The sequence below is a fragment of the Rattus norvegicus genome, chromosome 7 (assembly GCF_036323735.1).
Source record: "Rattus norvegicus strain BN/NHsdMcwi chromosome 7, GRCr8, whole genome shotgun sequence".
Lineage (NCBI taxonomy): Eukaryota > Metazoa > Chordata > Mammalia > Rodentia > Muridae > Rattus > Rattus norvegicus.
This window is the reverse complement of record NC_086025.1, coordinates 132,310,657-132,333,044: the sequence shown is the minus strand read 5'-3', so window position 1 is coordinate 132,333,044 and position 22,388 is coordinate 132,310,657. Positions and strand designations below refer to the sequence as shown.

General features: G+C 50.4%; 1 protein-coding gene across 21 annotated transcripts in view; it reads right to left on the bottom strand.

The window, feature by feature from the left end:
* Nucleotides 1-131: 131 nt before the first annotated feature.
* Prpf40b (pre-mRNA processing factor 40 homolog B) overlaps nucleotides 132-22,388 on the bottom strand; it is a 61,445-nt gene continuing 39,188 nt past the window's right edge. Inside the window, exons 1-26 of one of the 21 annotated variants that reach the window (XM_063263960.1) lie at nucleotides 21,886-22,098; nucleotides 14,291-14,371; nucleotides 13,453-13,596; nucleotides 13,128-13,193; nucleotides 12,458-12,485; nucleotides 12,221-12,246; nucleotides 11,987-12,097; nucleotides 11,562-11,682; nucleotides 11,447-11,471; nucleotides 11,050-11,247; nucleotides 10,731-10,857; nucleotides 10,583-10,647; nucleotides 9,938-10,102; nucleotides 9,730-9,838; nucleotides 9,268-9,418; nucleotides 8,443-8,576; nucleotides 7,835-7,949; nucleotides 7,596-7,687; nucleotides 2,519-2,635; nucleotides 2,234-2,371; nucleotides 1,928-2,023; nucleotides 1,662-1,748; nucleotides 1,312-1,489; nucleotides 1,000-1,061; nucleotides 768-905; nucleotides 132-681 (exon numbers count right to left, since the gene is read on the bottom strand). In XM_063263960.1, coding sequence (XP_063120030.1) covers nucleotides 655-681; nucleotides 768-905; nucleotides 1,000-1,061; nucleotides 1,312-1,489; nucleotides 1,662-1,748; nucleotides 1,928-2,023; nucleotides 2,234-2,371; nucleotides 2,519-2,635; nucleotides 7,596-7,687; nucleotides 7,835-7,949; nucleotides 8,443-8,576; nucleotides 9,268-9,418; nucleotides 9,730-9,838; nucleotides 9,938-10,102; nucleotides 10,583-10,647; nucleotides 10,731-10,857; nucleotides 11,050-11,247; nucleotides 11,447-11,471; nucleotides 11,562-11,682; nucleotides 11,987-12,097; nucleotides 12,221-12,246; nucleotides 12,458-12,485; nucleotides 13,128-13,193; nucleotides 13,453-13,596; nucleotides 14,291-14,371; nucleotides 21,886-21,888 — 2,604 coding nt within the window. In that variant the 5' untranslated portion in view covers nucleotides 21,889-22,098 and the 3' untranslated portion in view covers nucleotides 132-654. The other 20 variants (XM_006257369.5, XM_063263957.1, XM_063263958.1 and 17 more) reach the window with 20 other exon arrangements.

Here is a 22,388-nt window from a genome sequence, read left to right as displayed (position 1 = left end):
GGAGTGATGAGTCTAGGTGTCAGAGGGGCCTAGCTGTGTGGGCTTTAACAACACAGGGAGAAAGCTGTCAGAACAGTGGTGCCCTCTGCTGGTCCCCAGTGGATAGCACAGGAAGTGGACAAAGTCGTAGATCATGTTATAAATATTATTTAAAAAACAAAACAGAACACATACATCGGGTCCCAAGGGAGAGGAAGCAGTGGTAGAGCCCCAGGACCAGGTCAGGCAAGAGCAGGCACTGATGCTAGAGGGTGAGGACCCTGCCCTCGGCCACCCAGGCTGTGTCCAACCAGCCTGTCTCTTTCCTGGGAGACCCCTTCTCACACTATCTACTGGCATCACCCACCCCATGTGGTATAGACTGCCCGTCTCTGGTCTGGGGCTGAGGGCAAGGACTGCACTAGTTGTCTGAGAACTAGGGGACCCTTGAACACCAAGAGCAACCTCGAGAGGCGCTCACGGCAGTGCGTTGGGGTGGGCTACTGTAGGGAAAGTGGACACAGACCAGACAGACGAAGGAGTCTGAGGCAGATGCTGAGGCCACCCTGAAGCCATTGCCTCACGAAGTCCCAAGGCAGAGTAGCTCGTGGGGTCATTGGTGGTCGTCCAGCTGTTGTAGGAGTGTCCGCCTTCGCCTCTCCAGCTCCCCCTCACTCAGCTCGCTTTCCGATGTGTCCCAGCCTGTCTGTTGAGCAAAGGTGTGACTTACCTGAGCCCCTTGGACAGTGTGTCACAGGCTGGGGCGAAAGCCAGGTCCTCCCATTCACCTTCTCCTTCTTGATTCCGAAGCCTGGGGAACGGTTAGGGAGCTCTGCCTGCCGGGGTTCCCTGTCCTGTTCCTGTTCTCTGTCTTCACTCTCCTTACCGGCTTTGTCTTCGGGGTCCGTCTCACTGTCCGGACTGGTCTGTAAGAGTTCAGAGCCCATCTCAGCAGTTGAGCGGCACAGCTGGGAGGCAGGTGAAATGACTGCAGGGCCTCGAGACGACTCCTCCACTCACCGACTTGTGTCTTCTTTTCTTAGTTTTCTTTTTTGGTTTCTTGGTTTTCCGAAGACCATGATCTACAGGTTTACAAAAAACAAAAAACAAACCTCCATGCTGAGCCCCGCTGGGAGGAAAAGAAGGCTCACCCTCTGCCTGTACATTCTTTGTAGATGTGGTCTGAGGAAGGCCGAGTCTGGCTTTCCTTCCTTCACCTAGATCCTTGCCTGGGCAGGGACAGGAAGTCTTGCTACACAGCGAGACCCTCCCAATCCCGGACAAGCCTCAGGGGTCTCTACTCCAGCTCCCAGGCTCCTAGAAACTGCTTACCTGACCCAAGAAGAAGGTGGGAAGATGGGGAGCCTGGTCCTCCAAGGGCAGCACCCCCACTTTCAACTGAATCAAGTGAGGAGGAAGGCTCAGAGCCAGATTCTGAAGGGTTCCGCCGCCTCCGCTTGGGGGGCCGGAGGGATGGTGGGGGCAGCTCCTCTTCATCTGACTCAGAGCCCTGGGCAGATGAGTAGATACCGGTCAGCCCAGAGGTTCTGTCTTCCAGAAGCCCTCATCTGGGAACTGGGGACAGGGAGTCCAGAGCCAAGGAGGTAATGTATAGGGAAAGATGTGTTTAATTTGTATGAAACAGTCCCGCCTCACCCATGTCCCTCTACCTGCCGACTCACTGAGGGGGTGTGCGAACGCTTGCGATGGTGTTTCCTGCCCTTTCTGCCATGCTTTCGGCCTTTGGTGTGGAGGTGCTGGCATTCAGTCTGCTAGAGGCAGAGGGAGAGGTAAAAGAACCTTGCTTTCTGTCTATTCTAGGGCACCCTCAGCCCTCCCCTTCCTTGGCTGGGCAGGTAAAAGGGCCTTCATGGTGACAAGCTACTGAAGGTCTCATGCAGGCCTAGGAGTTCCAAGGTACATAGATGAGGGTGGCCAAGTATCTTACCTCCAGCACCTGCAGGAACTCTCGAAAGAGCCGGATCCGCTCCGACTCCAGGGTGATCTGCTCAAAGGCTGAGTCGCACACAAAGCGCTCACGGACCTTGAACGGGGAGAGCACTGCTGATCAGACCAGGGCCTGCCTGGACCAGCTTGGACACCGCCACGAGAACTGGGCAGGGCTGGGGCAGAGGAAGGAAGGGAACTGGAGCTGGCCCAGGGCTTGTGCTGTGACTGGGGTGGGCCCTCAGTGGTGGAGAAGCTTCGCTGCCCTCAGGCCTGAGGGTGATTGGGGCCAGGCTGTGCTTCTGACCTCTTCCCAGGCAGTGCCCAGCTCCAGAGCAGGCACGGCCTGCCTCAGCATGCTTCGAAAGGCAGCTTCTCTGCGCCGCATCCTTCGGGCCTCCTCCTTTTCCCGTTCCCTCTCCCGTGCCTCTGCTTTTTCCAGCAGCTGAAGGCAAAAAGAAACAGAGCAGGGTCAGGAGTACCTCAAGAGAGGCAGGAAGGCAGGTCTAAATCCCAAGATAACCAGCAGGGCAGTTAGGAACAAGACACTGAGGTAAGAGAGAGGCCCACCCAGCCCTGCCCGTCCCCTCACACTGTTGAAGGTCAGCTTGATGTTGCCTGCGTCCAGCGCAGCAGCCCTCTTGTCAAAGCTTATGACGTGGGCGAAGTCCTCAAAGGCTGTGTTCACCTCCACACAGAAGCCCCGGTCCTGTGGGCACAGCAGTGTGTGAAGGCCAGGGGCACCACAGGCCCAAGACCCAAGGCCAATGGGCAAAAAGAATCAGGCTGCAAGGTGTTCAAGCCTCTGCCCTCAAAAAGGATCCATAAGACTGTGTGACACACCTTAGAAACCATGCTAAGTCTTCATCTGACAGGCCCATTCCGACCTGTGTGGATGCACATGGAGCCAAAAGAGTCAGGAAGTATCTTGCGTCTTGATAGATGACTGAGTTTTTACAATTACATCTTGGTTCCTCTGGCCACAGCTGGGCCTTCCTGCTGCTCATGGAAGTTGCCATGCATGCTTAACATCTGGTCTGTACCCTTTGCCTCTTGTACTGAATGCTTCACACATTTCTCCACTAATCCTGTCATACTAGGTCAGCCATCTAATTTTATGCAGACAAGACAAATGAAACCACTTGTTTTATCCTATCCTGGCTCTAAATCCCAAATCTGCTTTCAGGCACTACACCCACCCTGATTGCATAGGTCCTGAAAGCGATGTTGGCCATCAAGTGATTAGCTCTCCAGCAATATTAAAAAATGTTCATTGTCTTAAGTACACGGCCAGCCTCTATATGCTTGTGAAGGCAAGGTGCAAGCGAGTAAAGTCACATGGTGAAGCTAATGTAGGAGGTAAGTGGAATGCTGGGTTACAGGCCAGCTTTCCTGCCCTTCCACACAGCTGGCTTCCTGCAGTCCTACACTGCTTTTCCCCAGGAATCCTTTCTCAGTCAAGGCTCAGCCCTTCCTGAACACATCCTTTCTGATGAGTGAGGCCACAGCCAGAGGACTTTGGGTATACTGCTCTCTGTCTCCCTGCCTTGAGACTTGAGTCTCTCCATTGTGGTTACACTATCAGACGAGAACTGTCTCTGCCCTGCCTCCAGGCTGGGGCTGCATGCATGCCTAAACTTTCTGTAGGTGCTGAGGACTTCAGCACAGGTCCTTATGCTTGTGTGACAGCCCTGCTCTCCCTAGAATAGGTCTCTGGGGGAAGGCTTGCACTACATCCTCTTCTCTCCCCTCCCAGGAGCACACAGCTCACTTCACTTAGATTATCCCTCTATCCTGCTTTTAGCTCCTCAAGCTAGCTAACTGCTTCTTTTCCTCAGTTTTAATTCCTTAGACAGCACAAGGAAAAGAAGTAAACATTAAGAGATTGTTATAAGCAAGACACTTGACGTTAAAACATTCTAAATGTTATTTAGAATTATATGAATTATCCCCAGTTTACAGAGGAAATGAGGTTCCTAAGTTCGAGATAAATTTGGTAGAGAGGTTTTTGGGCCAGTGAACAAATTATTGTGAAATATATGCAGTATTCTCCTCTCAGGGTCTTTTTTTGGTTTGGTCACTTCCCTCGTGTGAGCATGTGTTCCTGAGAATTGCCCTGACACATTTTTTTTTTTAATTTATTATATATAAGTACACTGTAGCTGTCTTCAGACACACCAGAAGAGGGCATCAGATCTCATTACAGATGGTTGTGAGCCAGCATGTGGTTGCTGGTAATTGAACTCAGGACCTCTGGAAGAGCAGTCAGTGTTCCTAAGCATTGAGCCATCTCTCCCGTCTGCCTTGACACTAACTTAAAAAAACAAAAACAAAAACAAAAAAAACAAAACCCTTATCCGATCTACATCTTCCCTAGCAGTTTCCAACCCATGCCAACCTGGCTAATCTTGTCATGCAGCTCTCCTGCCCATCATTAATCCTTTAGCCCACATCTCCAGACTTCTATCTGCTCCAAGTTCAGAGACCCCTGTTGTCGTAGAAGATGAGAGACATCCCTACAGTTCATGTGACTGGATGGCCACAGGAACTCCTAAGATCATCTGGCCTCCACGGCCAGAAGCCCAAATCAAGGATAGAAAGCCAAAATAACTGCTTTGGTGTGGACAAAACCTGCAGGCCATTGGTTACTCTGGCTAACAGCTACCTCAGGAGAGGCATCTGTACCTCATTTGCTTTGTTCCTTCCAGCCCAGCTGCTTGAAGAGTCACTTCCCAAATGGAATGCTGGTCTTCTGTAGCCAGTTCTTTTGGTTCAGCCCTTGCTGCTTAATCTTTAACACTTAACAATAGTACTGCCATTCACTTCTCAAAACAGTGTGGAAATTTTATATTAGCAGGTTTACCCCAAAGTCTAAACATTTATTTTGTTTGTATGTATGTATGTATGTATGTATGTATGTATGTATGTATGTATGTATGTATGTATGTGGGTGCCCATACGGCACATGTGAAGTTGATTCTCTCCTACCAGTGTGGGTTCCTGAGACCAAACTAAGGTCCTCAGGTTTGCTGGCGAACCTCTTCACCTACTCAGCCATCTCACCAGCCCACTTCCACCTTTTTTACACTTTTTTTTTTTTCCGGAGCTGGGGACCGAACCCAGGGCCCAGGGCCTTGTGGTTGCTAGGCAAGCGCTCTACCACTGAGCTAAATCCCCAACCCTCCACCTTTTTTAAGACAAAGAGCATTAACTGCTCCTCCAGAGGTTCTGAGTTCAATTCCCAGCAACCACATGGCTCCCATGCAGTATACTCATATACATAAAATGAATAACTTTTTTTTTTTTTGGCGCGGAGGACTGAACCCAGGGCCTTGTGATTACCAGGCAAGCGCTCTACCACTGAGCTAAATCCCCAACCCCCTAAAATGAATATCTCTTAAGACAAAGTTTCTCTGTATAGTCCTGGCTGTCTTAGAGCTCACTCTAGTCCAGGCGGGCCTTTAACTCAGATCCACCTGCCCCTGCCTCTCAAGTGATGGGATTAAAAAGCATCTGCCACCATGCCCATTTTTTAGTAAAAATCTTATATATGGTATCCTAATGCACCAAAGAGATACAAGCTTTTTTATTAGAAAATGATGCATCAGTGGTTAAGAGCACTGACTGCTCTTCCAGAGGTCCTGAGTTCAATTCCCAGCAACCACATGGTGGCTCACAACCATCTGTAATGGGATCCGATGCCCTCTTCTGGTGTGTCTGAAGACAGCTACAGTGTACTTATATAAATCTTTTTTTTTTTTTTTTTTTGGAGCTGGGGACCGAACCCAGGGCCTTGCACTTGCTAGGCAAGCACTGTACCACTGAGCTAAATCCCCAACCCCTAAATAAATCTTTTTTTTTTTAAAAAAAAGAAAGAAAGAAAGAAAGAAAGAAACTAGGGCAAGAAGAGCCACCTCCAGACTGGCACTCCCCCTCCCCACACCCCAACACTCCTGGCATCTTGCGCTTCTCATCTGCCACCTAGATTCCACAATAGCTACCTGACTGGTCCTCCCCCTCCTGCATCCCTCTAACCCAGTCTCTGGCATGGTGTGCTTCTCCAACCTTTGTATTAAAGAGCACTGAGACCCAGTCCAGAGACAAGGGTGAGCTAGAGTGCAGCTCACTCCAAAGCCTTTGTAAAGCTCTAGAGGGCATGTGGTTCCGGAGAAATCAGAGAAAACCCAGGACAAGAAGATGCATCTCACTTAACAGTGACTTTGAAACTTGGAACTCTTAGGGGCATTTATTCAGGTTTTTAGATAGGATCTGCTGTGCAGCCCAGACTGACCTGCAACTCACCTGCTCCTCGTCGTCAAGCACTGGCATTCAAGGTGTGAGCCACTGTGATTGGTTTACGTCCATACTGAACAGGTGACTATATTACAGTACAACATTCATGGCTTTGTAAAGCAATCAATCTGCCTAACAGTACCTTGTCCCTCAACTTAGGACAGAGTTGCTATCTTTGGTAATTGAGGGTTCCTTGGTGGAACTCACCATTTCTGAAACAAAGCAACTGATGCTTAGAAAAGTCCTTAATGTGGACTCTTATCCTAGGTCCTGCTTTAGTCACTGTACTATATGGTATCTTAATACATATAGTACTTAGTAGAATAGTGTTTACTATCAGAATATTAGTTACTATTAGGATACTAATAGAATTATGTATTACAATAGTATTTACTTCCATAAAGAAAGACATTTTTTTCCTTTTGGAACACAACGCTCCTTTCACTTAAACTTTGTTTGACAAATATGAATAACTATTTCTCCAGTAGAGAGGATGACAGGGCACATGGGCTAGTGAATGGCAGCTGACACTTGCCAGCACTAAGGCAGTAAGGTGTAGTGAGGGAAAGAACACCTCACCCTCTTCCTCTAAGAGGGCAGTGTCATCTCAGCCAGTGTCCATGGCATGCCTTGCAGAACGAGCCCAGTGCTGACATCATCCAAACTGGCAAGAGACACTGAAGATCCAGAATTTACGTGAAGCCAGGCATAGTGGTGCACACCTATCATCCCAGCGTGTGGGAAGTGAAAGAAGGATCAGGAGTTCAAGGCCAGCCTGGGATACATAAGACCCTGTCTCAAAAACCAAAACAAAACAGGTTTTTATGTGAAACCTCCAGATTGTAAAGCATTAGCCACGCATTCCAGATTCTTCAGAACACCTTACAGGTGGAAAGGAGTGCAGTGTGGGGAGTGAGTTTACAAGTGCTGTGCTTACTCCTCAGGCCAGCTGTGCCTTTGCTCCTACAGTACCTGTATGTCTACAGCATCCCACCCCTTCCATCTACTCATCCTGAGGAAGGGTCAACATTAACTTCTGATTCCTGTCTCTGTAGTAACCCTTATCCCTGGCTACTGCTTCTCATGTAAGAGCAAAAAATGATCTGTTGCTTTGGATTTTATTCTTTTTTGACATAGGGCTTCAACCTGATCGGTACTTTTCTTGCTCACACTGGCTTTGAACTTATGGCGATCCTCCTGCCTCAGTTTCTCAAGGGCTGGGGATTCTGACATGCAGCACTACATCTGGCTAGAAAACGTGTCTACTTGTATCCCCAGTGCAAGCTGCCATGTTCTGAAAAACATGACTTGGGGAGTCCTGGTCTAGGGAATATGACTTATACCCATCTGTCCATACATAACCTAGGTCTCCTCACCTTAAGAATATCCTTTATGATTTTCTTCTCATCGTGGAACCGAGCCTTCAACTCCTCCACATAGAACTTGAACAAGTCCAGAGGAGTCGAGCCTACAGAAAGGGAGAGATGGGGGCCTGGCGGGCGGCAGCTTCCCAAGGCTCAGGGTAGGGTCAAGGACAGGACCAGGGAGTTGGGTCCAAAGAGGCTGGCAGGGTAGGAAGCCAGAGACCAGACAAGGGGAAGCCTGGCTGCCTTACCCGGCTGGCCCAGCATGTTGGCAAAGCGAACATCGGTGCTGACTGCTGGGTACAGCTCCATCCAGGTGGACATGGAGTGCAGCTGCCCTGTCTCATGCAGCTCGTCCAGGAAGGTCTGAACAGGGAAAAGCCAGAAGAGGGAAAGGAGACTGAGACAGCTGGGGAAACACAGCCAGGTCTGAGGAGGTGAAAAGGAACGGCAGAGGGACAAGCAGAAGCAACTCAGGCAAAGTAGGCAAAGGCACTACAGGAGAAAATGTGAGTATACAACCGATAAGCCAGCCTGAAGGCAATGAATCCGAGACCTCAGGGTGCACAATTTCCTGCTATGACCAACTTAGCCAGCCCACTACTACCACTGCTGAGCTGAGGAAAAACTGTCTGGCTCTCAAGACACTTGGAAGGAAGACACTTGGTCTAGCTGGCACTCATGACTGAGGGTGTACATACAGCCTAGCTCCCTGAAGGAGCACTACTATAGAGTGGCCTTGCGGAACTTGAAAGGGGCCAGTCAACAGACAGCCTCGTTCAGAGACGGGTCACTGCAAAGAGGCTGTGGTCTAGAGCTGAGCTGAGCTGAGCTCTGATCATGAAGGGTATGAAAATACCTGAAAAGCCTCCCGATTCTTCCGCTGCTGGCGCCGTTCCCGAAGCCGGGCGCGTTCCCGCTCTTCCTCCTCCTCTCTCTCCAAAGCTCGGATGTGCTCCTCAAAGCAGATGAGTGCATCTTCTTTGTCCATGTCTACAGGCAGGGGAAGCTTAGCAGTCACCATATCAGTAGGACACCCCATGTCACAAGAATGTTTCCCATGTGGGTGCTAGGGACTTCCAAGGGGGCAGAAGGGTGAAGCAGGACTATATGGGTACAGTCACTCCACTGGCAGTTCTCCCACAAGAATATTCATTGTACTGGAAAAAATTAGCAAGTATTTAGAGACCACTGTGTAACGTAGCTATCCTCCAACCTGAGGCATCACATCTTGGGGAACTGGAAGCAGTCCACAAGCCAACAATTCCTAACTACAGCTAAGGCCCACACAGACCATGCTCACATGAACTATAGATACCATCACCATCATTTCTAAGATTTCATGTTTCTACCCTAGAGATCTCCCTGTAAGACATACAGTGTTCATGGAAACTGTGAACCTCAGGATGGGGGTTGAACCCAGTAGTAGAGTACTTTGCCTAACTGAGGCCTTGGGTTCAATTCTTACCATCACAAAATAAAGTAAAAAATAAGATACAGGCAGACCTAAAATGTAAGGGTTTAATCTGTAGCACCTCACAAACAAAACCAGGCAACCAGAGAGGTAACATCAAACCTCTGGAGGCCCCAGAGTCCCAAGAGGAGCAGTAACCAAATATTACCACAAGGCAAGGGGGCAGGCTCTAAGGTCTCAGGTCAGTGAGGAGCAGAGAGCCAGGCTTACTCTGCAGCTGCTGGTCCTGAGCAAAGCTGGGGTTATCCATGAGGTACTGCTGGGCCTGGGACCATGTGGTTTGGAAGTTGACACTACTCATCCCATCCAGGATGCTCTTCAGGGCTTGGATGTTTCGACGCCGGAGCTGCTTGGCTTGTTCCTGAAAAGACACGGGATTAAAGTGAGGCAGGGCTGGCAAAGGAGGAACTGGGGAAAGGAGGCAGCTAGAAGACCTTAGGAAACAACATTCAAGACTTCTGTGTTCCAGGAAGAAGAGGAATTCCAAGTCACAGACCAGTGTCCTCCTTGCCCCCCCCTCCACCCAGGGTTATTGGCCCAGTGCGGAAGTGGGGAAGGAAAAAGTTCCACACCAGCTTCCCATTCAAGAGAAGGGACACTGAGTAGAGAAATGAGTAGCCAGGTCTACAAGAAATTGAGGGCGGGAAAATCCAGCCAGTGATTGTCCATTACCTTCTCCTTCTTGGCCAGGAAGAAGAGGACATCATCATAAACTTCTTTTCTATCCCTCTCAGGGACCACAGCCCAGACCTCCAGGTCCCCAAAAGTCTGTTCTGCCCGCCTGTGGAGCACATGGGCTGTGAGTAGGTAGAGAACAGACCATGCACCTGTGTGTTCTCAGGATTCCTGAGCACAGCCCCGCCTAGTACAGTTCCCTGACCGGTAGCGGGTGGTGGAGGTCATGCGTTCATGCTGCTCCAGGAAATGCTGCAGAGTCTGCTTGGCCTCCTTGGCTCTCAGCCGGGCCTCCTCTTTCTCCTCTTTCTCCCGCTGAGCCTTATAAGCATTAAACGCCTGCTTCTTCTCACTCAGTTTGGGCAAGGCACTGGAGTGGACAGTTGAGGAAAGGAGGGGATGCAGCATGAATGACCCTGGCGGCCCATGAAGCAGGATCTCAGACTTGGGGGAAAGGTCTCCACAGCACCAAAGTGGAGCCTCGTGCATAGACTTAGCATACAGGTGTCCAGAATATGGGTAGGATGAGGAGTGAGGGGAAGAAATACTGGACCCTTCTGCTTCAAGTTACCGTCAGACATGTCTCCTTAGAGCCCCTATTTCCCTAATTTTAATTCAAGCCAGTAATCATTTACTAACCATCTCATGGCTGTACGATTTCCCTCTGTGCATCCTGGAGCTACTCTAGCTTTTCTTTCTCTTGCACCCCATCTCAGCCACTTAGACCTGAGTGTCAGCACCCAATTGGGAGTCAACTCCGTTGAGTATCAATTCAAATTGGGACATCTCAGGGAGTTCCTAGCCCATTTGCTTTCACCAACAAGGACTATCCACTCCTCCTCAGGCGTACCTGTAACGTGGGTCAGTGACTACCATCTTCATGGCCTGTTCCCAGGAAGCATTGGAAGGGACAGCCTGGAACAGAGAGGCATAGGTCTTGGAGCCTGGTAACATTCAAGCCCTCCAGGCCTTCCCTTAACCTTTCAAATCCCCAGCACCTTGTCCCTTAGCAGCTCTTTGAATGCCTGCTTTGCCTTCTCCCGGTTGCTCCAACTGAGGCCCGATCTCTCTGGTTCTGGCTTAGCTTCCTCCTCTTCCTGTGGTAGCCGATGCTGTCCAGTAGAACTGGGGAGCAGAAGGGACTCAGCCACAGTGCCCACAGTCCTTACAGTTTTCAGTGCCCTTCACTCTCAGCAATTTATTGTCCTTATCTTGCTCCCCAGAAAGTCCTTCAGAGGTCATGCTCGGCTCTCGACATGTCCCTCCCAAGGCTCTAAAGAGAACGAGGACGGATGAATGAAAGGAGGGAGCCCATACCTGCTGGGGCCCTCCTCCCGCTGCAGGAAGCCCTGCTCCAAGGGTTGGGCAGCCTCCAGCACATCACAGTCTTCACTTCGACCTGGTTCAGGTTCCAGGAGGGCCATGGGCACTGGGATGGGACCCGGAGGTATAGGTGGAGGGTCAGGCTGAGGTGGTTGTGGCTGTAGTGTCTGTAGTTGCTGGGTCTGCTGTTTTCTGCAGGCAAGCCAAAGAGTGATGTACTAAAGCAGGGACAGGAAGGTAGGGGTATGCCAATTTCTCTAGCCTGGGTCTTAAAAGCAGCTGACCCCACAAAGAAATAAGGTTCCTCTTCCTACCGAGGAAGGATAACAGTGAGTCCACTTTCTCCCCCAAGTGCTCCAAGGAAGGAGGGATACATAGTCAAGTCACTTACCCTGCAGACTCTTGTTTGACTAGGGCTGCAAGAGGAAAAGAGAGCAGTCACGGGGTAGCAAAGAACTCCCAGTAGTCTTGCCCGATCTCCTCCCTCTACCTCCAGGACACCTCACCTTCCAGGTCATCCAGGTCCTTGGGTCGGGTCCAACGGGACTCCTGACTCTGGTTGTTGTAGTAGTAAGGCTTTCCTGTGTCTGATTTATACTCTTTCCAGGGACACTGGGACAGTAGCAGCTGTAAGGGAATGGGTCAAAGTCATCAGCAGCTGGAAAGCTCTCCAGCCTGTCAGGGGGTGAAGGGGACGCAGTGAGTAGAAGATAGGAAAGACAGCAGGCTTTCGTTGTCACCTGGCCTGGCCTGAAGGGGGAGTGGACCTCCTGAGATTGCTCCTAGGGAGGCAATCACAAGGAGCATGGAGGTGGTCAGGGGCTTGGGGTCAGAGGAACCACAATGAGAATGGTTGGAGACTCAAGGAAGGCTGAGAACTTGAAAGGACCAGGGAAACTGAAAGGAAGAACCAGAAAAGCCCACTCAGGACCTCGGCTTTAGACTTGAGTGCGCTGGGCTTCTCCCACACGGATTGCTTATCATCTGCATTGTAGTAGTAGATGCGCCCGTCAGGGGCCACGTGTTCACTCCATAAGGCCCTCTGGGGAAGGGGAGAAGCACAGAATTATAGTAAGGCTCCTTTCCAAAACCTTTCCTTACCAAAGACTTACCCATCAGCCTCCCTCCCACTTTCTACCCAGAAACCTAAACCGGAAGCACTCACCGGAGGGCCTGTGCCAGGCACAGCAGCTAGAAAAGAAGGCAAAGAAAGCCACTAAGCCCTTGCTCCAAACCCCCGTCTTCTCCCCACTTAGTCCTCCCTGACTCCATCCCATAAATGTCCCCTGTTCCCATCACATCCCAACAGGCATGATCCAGCGTGGGCTCCAGTCCATGGCCCCCTCTCCCCTGTGCCCCCCAACCTCCGAGCCTGGGGGGAGCAGGCCCCCAGAAGACTCACAGCTGGCGGTGTCCGCACCCGGAGCCGTCTGCCGAAGAAAGAGGAGGGGGAAGGGTTGGGGCCAAGCCCAGTGGCCCCCAGGACCCAGGCCATGGGGGAATAGAGAAGCAGGCCAGGCCAGGATCTGTGTGTCCTGTTCCCAGGGATCTCTGCCGACTGACTAACAGTCCTATTCCCTCCACCCCACAAGGGCTGTGACTCTTGAGATCCCAGGGGGAATCGCATAGTAGCTCCTCTCTCCATTTTCCACAAGAGTATTTTGTTGAGTCAACTCCTGAGATCCATCTCTTCACAGTAGATGTCAAAATTCGACACCAACTTAAGACTCCACTACACTGAGCAGCAGCATAAGAAGGTGCCACTGCCCCTTCCAGAGGAAAAGGATGTGATATGAAGAAGCCTCTTAGCATGTCTAGGATGCAGGAGTATCTGGATGAGTGTGTTCTGTAAGGGTGCTGGGCGGCATGAGAAGTGAGGAGAGAGATCATGTTGCCTTCGGCCCACGTGAGAGGTGGAAAACCACAACTGCTGAGTATGTGGCTGTCGAGGATTTGGATGTGAGGAACGCAGCCAGGGACCACGGGAGATAGGAGAGGAAGGAAAGAACAGAGTGCATGACCATGCATTCCAAGTCAGACCTGCTTCCTGCTAGCCCCTAGCATGTGCTTACCGCTGCAGTGACAGGCACGGCTGGCATCAGCATCCCCGGCATCATCGGAGGGACCATTCCTGGTATCTGTGGATATAAAGACCAGCAGCCAACTTTAGGGTAAGGAGGGGCTGGGCAAAATAAGTCTCTTTGAGTTGGGATCCTAAGAGATCCCTTTGGGGTTCTGACCCTCCCCAGGGGCACATACTCTGACAGGCTTCAGGTTCTGGACATTCACCATGCCTGAGAACTGTTTTAGTTGGAGACAAATAGGCACAAGTCTAGGCCAAAGTTCCCTCCCCTCCCCAGTTCTCTCCCAGCTAATGACCCCTGTGAAATCAGTTACCTGTGTAAGTGGAGGCGGTGCCCCCATTGGTGGAAGCATTGGGGGCAATATGCCAGGTGGCATGGGGGGGATGGCTGGAGGTCTCTGACTCATAGGGGGGAGCCCCATCGGAGGAAAAGGAGGTGGGAGCCCTGGAGGGGGCATCTGGAAATGAGGAAAGAAAAAGAAACTAAACAGAGGATACTGTCTTAGATAGGATCCCATCTCAGGACCACCTACCTCAGGAACTACCCAGCCCTCATCCTGGCCTAGAGGTGATTCCAAGACTTTCCATTGAGAAGTAAAAGGCATAAGACTGTCTCCCCCCTCACTACTGAGAAAGACAGATAACCCAGGAGTTCTCAGGCATGATGGCAAGCAAACAGCTTCCTAACAAGTGAGGAAGGGAGAGGACAGGGCAAGGAAACAGAGCCGGCACTCCCCTGACACCTGCAGGTGAAGGGACAAGGCAAGGACCCTAGTCTCTTGCCTCCATCCCTTTCTGACTCATGGCCACCAATGCTATTCCAGCCCAAAGTCAGAGGCTTTTATAAGCACAGTAAGGAACAATGAAAAAGAAAGGAGCCTCTCCAGGCCTCACTCTACGGAAAGTCTTCCCCTTCCATTTCTCCGACCTCCAGCCCCTAGTATCCCAAGGACAAAATGAAAAAGGAGTATTGTCACTGTACAGACTAGAGCTTAAAAGCAGCTCTCCCCCGCCCTAGTGCTCAACACCACCCATCTTCCAAAGGCAGCAAAAGGGTGTGAAACAGGTCCTTCCTGACAACATGGCAGTGGTAGGGAGGGACTGAGGGTGCAGGCTGGAAAAGCCAAGCCCAGGGAAACACATAAAACTTACGAAGGGTGGTGGCATCATGGGGGGCCCCGGTGGGAAGGGGGCAGGCGCTGCTGGGGGCCGGGGACCAGAATCGGGAACCGACTGTTGAGGGAGAGAAAAGTCATAGGACCCAGGATGGGCACAGAGATGGGCTTTTGCAGAAGGGAAGCAGAAGGGGTGAGGATGAAAGAGAAACAAGTTGAGGAGGGAGTCTCCAAGCCCCATTCCCTGCCCATCCCAAGCCTGAGCCCTTTCGAGCTAGCCCAGAAAGCCAGCTGACGGGAGTCCACCATATCATTTCCACCTTCGGAGTTCCCATTCTGCCAACACCACCGCAGAGGCACAGAAGGCTCTGCAACAGGAACCTGGCTCTTCCTGTGGCTTCAACCCATCCGTTCTCTTGCCCCTCTCTCAGGACAGTTAGGGTTGGCATCTTTCCTCATCCAATTTACTGGATTGAAGCTTCAATCCTTTACAGCCCTAGTCACTTGTGACCAGCATCCTCCCAGCCAGACTCATAGTCACGCATCCACGTCCCACCTCTGATAGTTCCTTCCCTTTACACACCCTGACCATGGACACAGGCTCGCACAGTCCAAGTGTTCCTGTCTTGCCCCAATGGCTGACCCCACAATACATTTTACATAGCTTTCTTCAATTTCTCCTCTGATATTTGCCCTACTGAGAGTGATGCCATCCCACTCTCAGAGGCTGGGATCACATGGCTTGCTGAAAGCTGGATTCCTGGTACCTGCCTCAGGGCTGGCACATAATAGGTACTCCATAAATACTGAATGGATTTAAAACAAATGAAGCAAATCTCTTTATAAAACTTTCCAATTCTAAAATGTCACATTCTCTCTCTCTGTATAAAATTTATGTATATTATGATAGATGTAGAAAATTTTTAACATATTTATAAACAGAAATCAGAATAAGCTGCAATGTCCATCAGTAAAGACTAATCAGATGGAAACATAAAATGGAACACACGCATAAGAATGAGGAAACTCATTCCTAAGACACGGGGCGATGCCCACTCTGAGATACACTGATAAGTTGGGGGAGGCCAGGTGCAGTGAAACTTTATTGTGTATAAATATCAGTGATAAGAGATACAAAAAACGGAAGGAAGAGGCTTTCCACAGTATGCCATTTTATGCCTTATAAATATGCAACTATATGGTTTTATTAACTGTTCAAAATACCAGGGTGGGCAGCTGGAGACGTTTCTCAGCAGTTAGGACACTTGCTCTTCCAGAGGACCTGGGTTGTTTCCCAGCACCCACATGATGGCTCACAACTGTGTATACACCCAGTTCCAGGGATCTGACACACTCTACTGGTCTCCATGATGCACAAATGTACATGCAGGCAAACTTAAATACATGAAAATTATATATATATATATATGTATGTATGTGTGTATGTATATATTTATTTATTTATTTATTTATTGGTGGCTGAGGACATGGCTCAGTGGGCAAGAGCACTTGCTGCATGAGTAGCTGAGTTTGGATGCCAGCAATATACACATACACACAGAGACAGACAGACAGACAGACAGACACATAACTGTGCATGGCTGTAACACCAGTTCTATGGAGGGCTGACAATCATTACGGCTTGCTGGCTGCCAGCATACCTATAGGTTCAATGAGAGGCCCTATCTCTAGTAAATTTGGTAGTGAGGGATGGATAAAATGCTAGTTGCCTTCCTCTGGCCTCTGGGCATAGACACAGACAGACAGACTTGTCTTACGTTGTTTTGAGACAGGGTGTCATCATATGACCCTGGCTACCCTGAAAGTCACTCTGTAGACCAGATCAGCTTAGAACTCAAGAGATCCTTGCCTCTGCCCCAGGGTACTGGGATTAGAGATGTGCCCATGCCTCGCTCAAACACTTTTTTTTTTTTTTTGGTTCTTTTTTTCGGAGCTGGGGACCGAACCCAGGGCCTTGCGCTTCCTAGGTAAGCGCTCTACCACTGAGCTAAATCCCCAGCCCCGCTCAAACACTTTTTAAAAGGTGAAGATGTAGCTAAAGGGCTGTTCCTCCTCTGTAGAAGCTGAGGAGCAACATAGGAACTCTAGGAAGAGGTGAAGTCTGGATGGACAGGAGCTGCCTCACAACTGTTTCTCAGTTACCCCTCTCCTGAAAGGCCTGGTAGTTAAAACTGCTTTTATCTCTAGATATCCTTCCCTTGTCCTAAGTAGTTATGTACCAAGCTACTGAAACTCTCTACTGTCTACCATCAACTAAGTGCACTGTTTCTATCCTCTGGGGATTTTATCTGAATGGGATGTCATAAATGACTCGCCACAGGAGGATATCAATTTCCTGTCCTATTATTTCACCCTAAGCTGCTTCAACAGCCTTTTAAATATATACATCATTATGTTATGTGCATTGGTGTTTTGCCTGCATGTGTGTCTGTGTGAGGTTGTCAGAAGCCCTAAAACTGGAGTTACAGATAGATGTAAGCTGCCATGTGGGTGCTGGGAATTGAACCAGGAAGAAGCAGTCAGTGCTCTTAACTACTGAGCCATCTCTTCAGCGTCTCAAACCTACCAGGTAATCACCTTTCAGTCTTATCAGGCCCAGCACCACCATGTTAGCCAGGCATCTGCTGAAGATGCTATAGTTGTTCTCGACAGCCTCCTTGATAATCCATCACCCAGTTCTCTTAGTTTTACCTTCAAAAGAGGTCTTCCATCTAAGAATTCTTTCCATTTTTCTCGCACACTTCTTGCCCAACCACTTTTCCCATCTGATCGACTACGTGGCCTCCCAAACTGTTATCATTTCCACTTCTGTCTGTACCCACAATGCCTTCCAAAACACACAGCAGACCCATAAGCACCTGCAGAGAATTCTGCACTGCTCTCCCACTGTTCTCAATGCAGACACCAAGATCTGCCCAGGTCTAGGAGGCCAATTCCATCCCCATCCTACAGCCCTCCAGCCACGCTCAGTACTCAGTACTCCTCCCTCAGGCATTCAACTGCGCCTGGACCCCTCTCCTATGTCCTATGTGCACTTCACAGTCAACCAGCAGTCCCAACAAAAGCCTTCAGCAACCACTCACTAGCCAGAGCCTCCTTTATACGCTCGACACCACACCTTCCTGCCAGGAGTCACCCACCCCACATTTACAGTCATCGGTGTAATTCCAAATGTGCCATCATGTGGCATTAAAACATACACTGTATTAAACATGGATCCTCAGGCTGGAGAGATGGCTCAGCAGTTAAGAGCACTGACTGCTCTTCCAGAGGTCCTGAGTTCAGTTCCCAGCAACCACATGGTGGCTCACGACCATCTGCACTGGGATCTGATGCCCGCTTCTGGCCTGCAGACGAATGGTGTATATATAATAAACCTTAGAAGACACAGACAAACAAAACGTGGGTCCTCACTTCTGTCTTAGGTTTAATGAGCTATAACATTCAGTGTAAGCCACTAAAATGGAAGGTCTTAAGGGCAGAGGTGACTCAGCACAGTGGCTTGACACTGTGATCCCAGCCCTTAAGCAACCTGCCTGCATTTGATCCCTGAGACCCACACAGTGGAAACAGGACAGACTCCACAGCTTTCCCCTGACCTCCACACACACTGTAGCACACGCACCATCATCCAAATGAGTGACAGAAATTATAGAAGAAATTAAAGTGCAACAGTTTGTGCCAAACTCGGTGGCCACTGTAAGGCCGCTTATCAAGAAAACACACGTTAGAGCTGGAGGGGACTCTGAATATCACCTAAAGTTCCTGAAACCTTTGAGACAGGTTATCACTTTATAATAAAGCTGGCGGGGACTCACTACATATCCCCCTCTAACTCCAGCTACAAACTTACAACAAAACAGTCCTCATCCCTCAGCCTCCCAAGTGCACGGATTACAGTCATGTGCCAAGGTTTGTTGTCTGAGACAGTGTTTGGGTAGCTGGGGCTCTTCTTGAACTCCTCATTTTCTTGCCTCCACTTCCGAGCGCAGGACTTAATAGGAATGCCACTGCACACATTGGTCTCCTCTCTTACATGTGAGAAACGTCAGACAGAGCAATGGTAAAGGGTGCAACAGCCCCGCAGCTGGCTTCAGAAGAGCCCCTACTAAACTCACCTGTCCTCCCTAGAAGCACAGCGCCTACCACAGGAAACAGTGTTTCATACCAGCCTTCCCCGAAAGTGATTGCATCACCAAGATTCAAGCCTGGCTACCCCATAAAGCTCCTCGACTGAGAGCCAGGGTTCTTATCTAGCATATGCCTTTAAGTTTGGAGGCAAAGCAGGTGGCTCTCCGAAAGTTCAAGGCTATCTTGGTCTGCATATCAAGTTCCAGGACAGCCAGAGCTACAAAGGGAGATCCTGTCTCAAAATAAATATATAAACTAGTAAATTAGGCATGGTGACATACACCTTCAGTCCCAGAATTTGGGAGGCAGAGGCAGGGGCTGAGGAATTTCTGAGTTCAAGGCCACAGAGTCAAGAGTGAGTTACAAGACAGCCAGGACTACAGGGAAGAAACACTGTCTCAAAAAGAAAAACAAAAACAAAAACAAAACAAAACCTAAATGCTTTTTTTCCCCTTCATCTACCATCCAAAGCCTTTCAACACAGCCGACCCCACATCTTGCCCATCCTGAGGCCAGGGCTTCCCAGTTAACTTTCTGTACAGAAATTGTAAGAGTTCTCTCTTGCTTTGTTCATGATGATCCAATGTTCACTCCTTCATTTTACTTTTACACTACCACACACCCACACACACTCTGTCCTTCTAGGACCGAGCGTACCACTTGGCAGCCACATGTGCCCCTGTGAATATTTACTGGGCTTCTGAGAGTGCCCACCTCTTCACTCCAGTGTGCTACATTTTGGAAGTGAGCTCCCCCCGACCCAATTTCACAATGTTTAAAGACGTGTTTAAAAACTGATGTTAAGAATCATCCTTGACCAATCTTTTACCCCATTCCCTGAGGAGAGCAAGGTCTCTCAATCAAACTCGGAGCTCACTGACAAAGCCAGCCCCACTAGCGGTCTTGCTCTGGAGATCCCGTCGCTGTGTTCAAGGCTAGAATTACAGGGAGGTGGGTATTTGGTTCTGGGGATCTCAACTCCAGTCCTTCTGCCACTGCAGCAAGCACTTAAGCCACTAAGCCATCCTGACAGCCTGAGGGTTTCTCTTTTTTAAACTCCCCGATTGTCCCTCCACCTCAAGTGCTTTGATGAAACTGCAGCACCCCTAACCTTTGCATACAACCTAAAATACTGTTTGTACTCATTTGTTTGTATAAATTGTTTTGAGTAGTCTGTAAAAGAAAGTGTAGATTAGTAGAGACTCTTTACCTTGGTGGGAGGCAGCAGATATCAAAAACTCATATGGGCAAAGTTCCATGATAGAACGCTAACTGTATGGAGACTTCTGGGCAGAACTCGAGCCCAAGCCCATTTTAATCAGTTAGCCAGGGAAGAGCGAATGGCGGGATGAATGGAATGACCATGAAACGCCCAGAGCATTCCTTCCCTCCCCCAGGCTTCCCCTGGGCTGTCCCTTCTTTCCTGCTCCTCTCATCTGCTGCAACACCAATACAGCTTTGGGACGCTTACACTTCTGAGTGGACTCTGAAGTGACCAGGGCAAAGGGACATGAGAAAGGAGGCTGAAGACAAGCACATCTGTCAGTCGTCTTCCCCGGAACAGAACACACATTCTGGGGCAGGGGAGAGTCAATGCTGAGACCCTTGACCATCCAGTCATCATGTATTCAGGGGGACCAATGAGAGCATCCTGATAGGAGATGTAATTAAGTCTCAGCCTTCAGATCTAAGGGGTACCTCAGAACTGAGCACTCAGAAGAACACAGAAAAAGACAAGAAGAGAGAAACAGGGAAGAGAACAGAATCACAGCTAACAGGAATGTTTGCTGGGAGCACACTATGAGCCAGAGTCACACCACACAGTCATTTAATCCTCACAGCCTTCTGAGGAACTGTCCCTGTTTCATGAGAAGCTGGGGTTCTGACAGGGTACTTCTTGGTTATGGTTCTCAGAGATTAAACAGCGGAGGCAGGTTTGGAATCCAAGCAGTCTGACCCCCATAAAGCTGCCCCCCAGAAAGGATGCCAGAGATGACATTTCTTAGCTAATCTCTCTCTCTCTCTCTCTCTCTCTCTCTCTCTCTCTCTGTCCCCCCCCCCTCTCCCTCTCCCTCTCCCATCCCAATCCTCATACCATCCTGTGATTCTGAGGCAGCCAGGAGATCCTAGGTAGGCCTGGTCTGACTTACTCACCAAAAGAACTGTAAAAAAATGAGGGCTAGCAGGTCTATTTCTCAGAAAGAGGCAGCCACCATCAAAAAAGAAACAGGGCTGGCAGAGTAGTTCAGCACTACAGCACTTGCTGGCATTAACAAGGCCCTAGGTTCAATGTACAGTGCCTCAGAGAACAGCTGAGCCCACTCACCCTTTAGTCTCCACTGACCTGCTGAGCCCAAATAGGACCAGCCCCTCCCCCACACGCTTCCTAGCCTCTATTCTGGTGTGTAAGCCCTGGCATTTCTTCTGCTACCCACGAAAAGCCTGGAGATCTTTCTAGAATACAACATTTTGCTTCTGGTCCTCCATCACCTCTTCACTCTCCCGAAGAATAGAACGTTGTTATTCCTGGTTCTCATCTTTTCTGAACCAGGGTTCAGCTTCCTCTATTTACAGAGTTCTCCCATTTCTCCATCGGGATTCCCAAAGCCCAGGCCTGCCAGGACCCAGCCTTGCAAGCTTTAAATATCCGCAAATCCCGGGAAATTTCCCCCTATCAAGCTGAAGGTCTCCACTCCAACTTCATGCCTGCCGCATCCTAGAACCCATTCGACTAAATTCCCTCCTCAAATCCCGCCCCCTTTTGCAACTGATGGAGGATTCAGATTACCATATCGCCCATTTTCCTTTTTAAAAGTCAATGGGAAATTCGAGGCCCAAAGAGAGGTAGTGACTTGCCCAAGGTCACACAGAATTATTACAGTCTGTCTGAAGGCAGAGCAAGGATGGCACCAAGGGGCCTCTGCTCGTCCATTTCTTGGACTATTCCAGTTCTGAGGTGAAAAACCTCTTTCCTCAGAAGCCCCTCCTAACCTCAGGAGACAGGTTTTGTGAACCGGTGGGTAAAGAAGAGAGACCCCTAAGGTCCACAGGGGCACTTAGGGCTTCCAAAAGAAACAAGCCTGGGTCTGGGGGAGGGGCAGGGGCCACGCCAAATAGCCCAGGAGTGGTAACTAGCTTCCACCTCCCGCCCTCTCTTCTTCCCCGACCTTTTCCCACAGACCCACCGTTCACTTCATCCCTTCCTCCTTCTCACACAGTGCCTCAGCTCTCCGTACCCTCAGCCCCCGGCCGCACCCCCCCACCCTCGCCATGCTCCATAATGGCCTCCCCGCCCCTTCTACCCCCAATCCCCGCCCCCACCTACCTACTGGGCTTCTTTTCCTCACCCCTCGGTCCCCTCGCCCTCCCTCAGGGTCCCGGGTACCCCGGCGGCCCTCCCGCCTCCCCGGCCCGAGCCCGGGCCGCAGGGGGCGCTGTGAGACAGCCCCGGGCCTCTCCACCCCCGCGCGGGGACGTTACCATGCCAGAGCCTCAGAGCAGCTGGGCCGGCTCGGCCCACTCGCCAGTAAAAACAGCTCTGATTGGCCGGGCTTCAGCCGGGAGGGCGGGGCCAGTGGGGGGTCGCACCCCTTCGTGGCCGGGGCTCCGGTGGCTTTCGCCGAGGAGCGGAACCCTCAACCGGCCCGGTGTGCCTGGCCCGGCTCCGCCCCCGGCACGGAGCGGCAGGCCCCGCCCCCACGTGCGCAGAACCCTGAGCCCGCCCCCGGGGCGGGGCGCACTTGGCCCCACCCCCGGGGCGGGGCGCGCCCGGGACTGACCGCGCGCTGGTCACGCAGAGCGGCGTGGATCTCCCGGGTCACAGTTCCCTCCGCTCGCGGCTCTGCAGCCTCCACACTGAGGGGACCGAGCCGTTCATTCCGCCCTTGCGTTGAGCAACACGGCGGTTCACAGAGCGGGTCTTTTCCCTGCTTATTTTCTTTAGTTTTTCTTTCTTAATTTAAGAACTGTTGATTGTTGTTCCA